At 41.9% G+C, this 8,351-nt stretch overlaps 1 protein-coding gene across 2 annotated transcripts; it reads left to right on the top strand.

The window, feature by feature from the left end:
* Window positions 1-1,068: 1,068 nt before the first annotated feature.
* On the top strand, window positions 1,069-2,892 carry LOC104212900 (uncharacterized). Of its 2 annotated transcripts, XM_009762266.2 has the most exons (4): window positions 1,069-1,280; window positions 2,044-2,255; window positions 2,356-2,440; window positions 2,591-2,892. In XM_009762266.2, the coding sequence occupies exons 1-4, from the start codon at window positions 1,112-1,114 to the stop codon at window positions 2,725-2,727; spliced, it is 603 nt and encodes a 200-aa protein (XP_009760568.1). In that variant the 5' UTR covers window positions 1,069-1,111; the 3' UTR covers window positions 2,728-2,892. The 2 variants fall into 2 exon arrangements, with proteins under 2 accessions (XP_009760568.1, XP_009760567.1); XM_009762265.2 differs by having other exon boundaries at window positions 2,356-2,892.
* The last annotated feature ends 5,459 nt before the right edge of the window (window positions 2,893-8,351 follow it).

Raw genomic sequence — 8,351 nt, 5'->3', positions numbered from 1 at the left:
TGGTTACCCATTCAATTTCTTCTCATTTATTTGTTCATGTTTAACCTTTTATAGTCCTATTGACTTATTGTGGGTCTTGAATACCTTTTTTTTTCTCAGGTCTTTTGGAATTATAAAACAGTTTGATAGCATTACCAAAACACATTTGGTAAGGAAGCTTTGAATTTCTTCTAATGGAACTATCAGATTGAGTGCAGATATAATTTTGAGGAGGAGAATGAGGAGGAGAAAGGGGGCTGAAGTTGTTTAAAAAGTGGGTACAAGTTAAAACTTTTTAAAAAAATAGGTACAGGTTAAATGGGGACAACCAAATAGGGCGCCCCGTGCAATTTTTACGTTACAGCTCTTTCCGCGGACCTCGTACTCAACCATTGTAAGCATCCCGACCTCGAGCTTCGCCATTATTTTCCTGATCAACCTTGACTGGTTCTTCCCTCAATACTTCCTCGCCCTAAATGTTTCGTGGTAGATTTCGACCTATACAAGTGTAACTTGTGATGACTTGTTATTTGTAATTTTGTTACATGTATTTTGAGTGTGTAATTATTTTTACAGTGTAAGTGAATAGCAATTAAACTCAAATTATATAGGGACAACAACACCCACTATAACTGGTACATGGCCTTATTTGGAGGGGATATGGTGTAATTCCTTAGTCGGTATAGCTGTCAAAAATAAGAAAATGAAAAAGAAATTTACTCAGCAGAAAAGCAGATCTAGAATCCAAAAGGCATTGCTTCAGTGTTGCGTCCAAATAAAGACGTGGTAAACATTCAAATCAAGTGTTACGGGTTTTAATTAATGAGCTTGAGAAGAGCATTATTTTGAAGTTGAACTTCTTTGAAGGCACTGATTGCTTGTGGGAGTTATGTGTCACAACTTGAAAGTTCCAAAAAGAATGTTATTCGAGATACTAAAGTGAAGGTATATAATTTTTATTTCAATTTAAATTAAGTAATATTTTATTTCTTTAAGGTAGAAGTTCCTAAATGTCATGTTTTTCCCTTACGTGTTAAAAAATACTACTACTACATATTAATACAAATACTGATACTACAGCCTGAATAGTGAAAAATAACAGAGAATTCAATCATTCAAAACAGTTGAGAAAATGGCGGAAAGAAACAAGAATGGTGGATTGACACCACTGCTGGGAGAGAGACCGAAAGAGCCATGGAAAGGAGGAGAGGTAGTGAAGAGCATTATGAATGCAGGGCCTGACGCCATTGTCACTTCTTTCTCCCTCATCTCCTCCATCTCTGCCTCCCATCATTCTTCCGGTACCTACTTCTCTTCCCAATTCTCCATTTCTTGATTGTTAGTTATTATGAAAGAGTTATTACGTCCATTTATTTACGGTTCTCGGATTTACGAATACTACTGTATCAAAAAGAGAAATGAGCTCTTTTCTAAGAACCTGGTCTGTGGCATTGTGGTACTCAATTTGGATTAGTTAGACTAAACTTTAGAACCATCTATGGCATACTACATCCTTTGAAAGATGTTGTGGCAGTCATTACAGTAGCGGAGGCAGTGGGAATTGAACAAGTGACCTCACAAAGGTTTTGAAACCCCTTGACCATTGAGCTATGCTTTTGGGCTATATCAAGGGGATTCAAAACATAATATATAAAGATAAAAAATAGATTTTGCCTTACATATATAGTGTAATTTTTCGACGAAGGGGTTCAGGTGAACACCCGCAGTCAAGGGAGTGGTGAATGAAGTGAGTGAAAGATGTTGTAGTTTTCTTTATTTCTTTTTTTTTTGTTTTGTGTTTGGTGGATAAGGAGGGAGGATTATTTCTCTAGATAATTTCGGGACATCCAAGGACTGCTTATTCTCAACTCATGTGGTGTGTCAATGAGAATGTGTGTTCAAGACTAAGACGCAGAAATTGGCAAAGAGTTACATGTGATTTAAAGGTCCTAGCTTTCTCCCATTGACTAAGATATAGTAGGTGTATCCTATTCCTAGGGGTGCATTGATTTGTGCAAAATGAGTGTAATTGTGATTGCAGCTAAATGTTTCTTGTTATTGCAGTTGATATTTTGGTGTTGGGTTTTGCAAATCTAGTGGCTGATGGAATATCAAAGGGATTTTGGGATTATGTGTCCAGCAGAACTCAAAGGGATGTAGCTCCCAAGAAGAGGTCAGTCACTGAGTGGGATGTCATTAACCAACACAAGCCTCAGAAGCAGGGATTACTTCAACAGTATCAGGCACTTGGAATGGATCTTACTGATGCTAATACAGTACGCTTTTGTAACTATTTAACACATCTTCTAATGAAAATTTCAGTGCTGTTATGATATACTAGTTGCTGTATAACAATCTGTATTTGCTTGGTGGAAGGTGATGAACATATTTGCCAAGTATAGGAACATACTGGTGGACAAGAAGATGGCAACTGAGAAAGGATCATTGCCACAAGAGCAAGGTGAGAAACCATGGAAGAATGGGCTAATCACATGTGCTGCTTTCATTGTCTGTGGTTGTGTTCCTCTTCTGGCATTCATTGTGCTCATCCCATTCACACACAAATTTATAGGCGCCTGTGTGTTTTATGCTGCTGTACTTGTACTACTAGGTATTGCCAAGGCCAAGATTGCTGGTCGGAGTTGTCCTCTTTCCGCGGCCACCACCCTTTTCAACGGAGCCATTGCTGGGGCTGCCGCCTATGGTATTGGTTGGACACTTAGGAATGTTGCTGGGCTGGAAGACTGATCCCCACCAGAGATAAATTTAGGATATAAACTTGATGAGATCTATCTTCAAGGTTCTTCCCATGAAATTTATTGTACTTTTAAAATCACTAAACATAATTCAATTGTAAAATTTTACTAGTAATTTTTTACATACAATTCAATTGAACCCATTGAATATAGGCTCCATTAGCCTATGATCCCTACTATCTCAACTGGTTTTGTTATAGAGCTTTGCTAGTTTTTAACCATTCTTTGTGGTATCAAAATCATGTTCTTAATGTAATTATATTCTACAGCAGTTCGCAATCATACTTACGAATCAGTATCAGGATAACGAACAATTAAAGCAAGATATAGTGTATTGAACAGTTTCAAATCTGGATGTACTAGTGTATATTTTAAGGTCCGAAAGCATTTTGTATTAGTTTAGTAGTACCCAAAAACGAACAATTGTAGAAGCATTTAAACACAAACACGTTTCAAAATAACCGTACAAGTAGAGGTGGCAAAATGGTTAAAAGAAAACAGTTATCTACTCATATTATCCAACCAAAAATGGGTTGGATAATGAACCATTTAAAAACGGGTCGAATATGGATAAAGAACCATATTATCCACTTAGAAAATGGTTAACCAAATGGATAACTAATGCGTTTAACTTTTACATTTGTAAAGCCTCAAATTGGACCTCAAGTTTGGAAGACTAGGAATTCTCTCATAAGTAATCATATTTAAGAAGTCATGGATAATATGGATATAAGTGATCATATTTAAGAAGTCATGGATAATATGGATATCCATATTATCCGCCGGATAAACCCGTTTTTTATCCATCTCAAATACGGGTCGGGCCGGATAATTTATCCATTTTTTAGATTACCCGTTTTGACCCGCTCATATTCGACCGACCCGCCCGTCTGTCACTCCTACGTACAAGTAATAGGGAAAACTACAAATAAATAGAAATAAATAATTATATAAAAATTATATTCTCGTGCATTAAGGTATATGGAAACCAAAATTAGAATAATGAAGAAAAAGAAATTGTGATTAGTACCGAGTACCTGCTCTCTCTCACCAGCAGGTACCATGTACATCCTTTTTTTCTATATATAACAATAGTATCTAGCCTAACCCCGCACATCTCGACTAATCTATCGAGCACCTGCTCGCTCTAACCAGCACAGGTGCCACGTAACTCTATCTACCAAGGTTTAACATATCCAATACTCTTTAAAAACAAGGAATGATCGTTACCGAAATCGTTGCTAAAATAGCCATCTTGAAATGTCCAAACTTGGGTAGACGCATCTAGATTTATTCAGAAATTGCTACCTGAAAGCTCCTCTTGTCTTTTCTTTTTTTGATAAAGTAAGATAATATCACTGAAAGGGCATCAGGAAGATGCCAAATTATAAGAAAAGAAATTATGTTAGCTCCCCCTACAAAAGACAAAAACACATTGTAAGCTCCAGTACAAGAGTACATATGCTAGAACCAGGGAGCTAACAAAATCCAAAAAAGTGTCAACGCTATTAATAGGGGAAAGAAAGTTCTAACTGAACAAACTAACTAAACATCTAGCTTTTAGGGAATGTGTTGGATTTGATATTCCATCAAAACATCTGCCATTTCTTTCCTTCCAAACAATCCAAAATATGACTGCTGGAATCATTCTCCGTATTCTTTTGATGGCCGGATACGAACTGCAACAGAGCTCGCTTCTCTAAGATCCAACGCCACCCAGAGCTCGCCGGAACGAACTGCAACAGCCCCATTTCCCAGCGACCATCCTTCATCGACACCAACAGCCGCTCGACCTTCAACCATCTCTATCCTGGGCGATTCTCGATACCACTGATGCCCACCGGAGTGTGGCTGGAAATTTTCAGATCCGGCAGTGAAGTGTTAAACGACGGTGGTGATTCCGAGTTTCCGATCGTTGTTCAATTGTTCCTGCCGACATTTCGACTCCGTCCTTGATTCATTAATGCAAAGGGGTAGCGGTGATAGCTCCTTCTAGTTTTTGGGTCGTGGTATTTTCTGTATTTTCAGGAATTCTCGGAGTATTGGAGACAAGTTGGGCGCACGAGCACTGGCAAAGGAGAGCAACCTGGGCGAGTGTCAGCAAGTGGGCGGGAGCGTACAACTACATCGAGCACAGCAAATCAGCCACAGGTTTTGTTATCGGGAATTGGTACCTCCTTTTTTACTGTTTCCCTTTTGGTGTTAGCTAAATTACTATTATTTTACTTCGCAATAGTTAAACCTTTGAACTAGGATACTAGCTACCACGTGTTTCCTTCAAGTTTGATTTGTGTACGTTGTACACTAGCGAGACTTCTCTAGATTGTTGTAGGTGTAGTGGCTGCAGTCTGGGATGATAGAATAAGGGCATGTCCTCGGGTGGGGCAGAGTGTGGGGTGGGGTTCAAGGGGTGGGTCGGGTAGCAGGGTAGGTAGAGGGGGCAAGGGAGCATATAGGTTGAGAATCGGGTCATGGAACATAGGTTCACTAACGAGTAAATCCATAGAGTTGGCGAAAATCCTGCAGAAGAGGAAGATTAATATAGCGTGTGTCCAGGAAACTAGGTGGGTCGGATCGAGGGCGAAAAACGTGGATGGGTATAAGTTGTGGTACTCTGGTGTCCTGAGGGGTAAGAATGGAGTGGGTATCCTGGTAGATAGCCATCTTAGGGAGTCCGTGGTAGAGGTCAGGCGGGTGAATGATAGGCTAATGACTATAAAGTTGGTGGTGGGTGAGGGTACTTTAAATGTCGTTAGCGCGTACGCACCACAAGCAGGCTTGGATGAGGATATTAAAAGGCAATTTTGGGAGGGGTTGGATGAGATTGTTCGTAGTATACCGCCTTCTGAGAGGTTATTCATAGGAGGAGATTTCAATGGTCATATTGGGTTATCTGCAGGTGGGTACACTGAGGTGCATGGCGGATTTGGTTTCGGAGAGCGGAACGGAGGGGGCATTGCGCTGTTGGACTTTGCCAAGGCTTTCGATCTAGTCATTGCAAACTCGAGTTTTACGAAGCGGGATGAACATTTGGTTACTTACCAAAGTTCGGTGGCGAAGACTCAGATTGACTATCTACTCCTCAGGAGATGCGACAGAAGGTTGTGCGAGGACTGCAAGGTTATCCCAGGTGAGACCCTCTCAACGCAGCATAGGCTTTTGGTGATGGACATTTGTATTAGGATAAGGAGGAAGAAGAGGTCAGTACAAGGACGCCCCAGGATTAGGTGGGGCGCCTTAACTAAGGATAAAGCTAAAGAGTTGGAAGGAAGGTTATCGGCAATGGGAGCTTGGAGAAGTAGTGGGGACGCAAACACAATGTGGTCGACGACTGCGGACTGTATAAGAAAGGCGGCGAGAGAGGTGTTAGGGATATCTACGGGACACTATGGTGGACACAAAGGAGATTGGTGGTGGAATGCAGTTGTCCAAGGTAAAGTGGAAGCAAAGAAGGCGGCTTACCTAAGGTTAGTAGGGAGCACTGACGAGGAGGAGAAGAGAGAGAACAGTCAAAGGTATAAGGTAGCTAGGAAGGAGGCGAAGATGGCAGTGACAGAGGCTAAAACGACAGCTTTTGCTCGTCTGTATGAGGAGCTAAGGAACAAAGGTGGGGAGAAGAAGTTATTCCGACTCGCTAAGGCGAGAGAGAGGACAACTCGGGATCTGGACCAAGTGAGGTGCATAAAAGATGATGACGGCAAAGTTTTGATGGGAGATGACCAGATTAAGAGGAGGTGGCAGACCTACTTTCATAAACTTCTAAGTGAAGAAGGGGATCAGGATATTATACTTGGGGAATCGAGGAATGCCGACAGTCACCATGAAGTAAGTAATTGTAGGGACATTGAGATCGATGAAGTCATGGAGGCAATGCGTAAGATGAGAAGGGGCAGAGCTACCGGGCCAGACGAGATTCCGGTTGAACTGTGGAGGTGTGTGGGTCAAGCAGGCTTGGAATGGCTTACTGCATTGTTTAGTGTTATATTCAAGACTAATAGAATGCCTGAAGAGTGGAGGTGGAGTACAATGGTCCCGTTGTATAAGAACAAAGGTGATGTCCAGAGCTGTAACAACTATAGGGGCATCAAATTACTAAGTCATACCATGAAAGTTTGGGAGAGAGTGGTAGAAATGAGAGTGCGAAGGACGGTGTCTATTTCAGACAACCAGTTCGGGTTCATGCCGGGACGATCTACCACAGAAGCTATCCACCTTATTAGGAGGATGGTGGAACAGTACAGAGATAAGAAGAAGGATCTCCACATGGTGTTTATTGATCTGGAGAAAGCGTACGATAAGGTTCCTAGGAAGGTCTTATGGAGCTGCTTAGAGGATAAAGGGGTCCCGAGTAACTATATTAGGGTGATTAAAGACATGTATGATGGAGCTAAGACTCGGGTTAGGACAGTAGGAGGCGACTCTGAACACTTTCCAGTTATTACGGGATTGCACCAAGGGTCTGCGCTCAGCCCATTCCTATTTGCCCTAGTGATGGATGCACTGACTCATCATATTCAAGGGGAGGTTCCATGGTGCATGCTATTTGCTGATGACATTATTCTAATTGACGAGACAAGAGGCGGCGTCAACGAGAGGCTAGAGATTTGGAGACATGCTCTTGAGTCTAAAGGTTTCAAGTTGAGTAGGACGAAGACGGAATACCTCGAGTGCAAATTTGGAGTTGAGCCGACGGAAGCGGGAGTTGAAGTGAGGCTTGACTCTCAAGTCATTCCCAAGAAAGATAGTTTCAAGTACCTTGGATCGGTTATTCAGGGGATCGGGGAGATTGACGATGATGTCACACACCGTATAGGGGTGGGGTGGATGAAGTGGAGGTTAGCGTCGGGAGTTTTGTGTGACAAGAAAGTGCCACCGTTACTAAAAGGTAAGTTTTATAGAGCAGTAGTTAGGCCTGCCATGTTGTATGGAACTGAATGTTGGCCGGTAAAGAACTCACACACCCAGAAGATGAAAGTAGCAGAGATGAGGATGTTGAGGTGGATGTGCGGGCATACAAGGATGGATAAGATTAGGAATGCAGATATTCGAGAGAAGGTGGGTGTGGCCCCCATGGAGGACAAGATGCGGGAAGTAAGACTCAGATGGTTTGGGCACATTCAGAGGAGGAGCACTGATGCACCGGTGAGGAGGTGTGAGCGACTGGCTGTAGTGGGCACGCGGAGAGGTAGAGGGAGACCTAAGAAGTATTGGGGAGAGGTGATCAGACAGGACATGACGCGACTTAGGATTACGGAGGACATGGCCCTTGATAGGGAATTATGGAGGTCGAGCATTAAGGTTGTAGGTTAGGGGAGAGGGTGAATATTTCTACAGCACAACTGAGAGAGACTATCTAGTTAGGAGTTAGATTAGGAATGTCAGTGGTCATCTATTGACGCAGGGCTTTACCTTCTAGTTGTACTATACCAGCCATCTAATTCGTATTTCGTATTTCGTATCCTGTATTTCATATTTCGTATCTCTTATATATTGTTGTTATTTTACTACGCATTTTTATGGTACTAATATATTATCTCCTATTGCTTTTTTTGAGCCGAGGGTCTCCTGGAAACAGCCTCTCTACCCTTCGGGATAGGGGTAAGGTCTGCGTACATA

This window comes from Nicotiana sylvestris, chromosome 1, assembly GCF_000393655.2.
Source record: "Nicotiana sylvestris chromosome 1, ASM39365v2, whole genome shotgun sequence".
Classification (NCBI taxonomy): domain Eukaryota; kingdom Viridiplantae; phylum Streptophyta; class Magnoliopsida; order Solanales; family Solanaceae; genus Nicotiana; species Nicotiana sylvestris.
The sequence above is the reverse complement of the archived record's forward strand: the minus strand, read 5'-3'. Positions and strand labels throughout refer to the sequence as shown.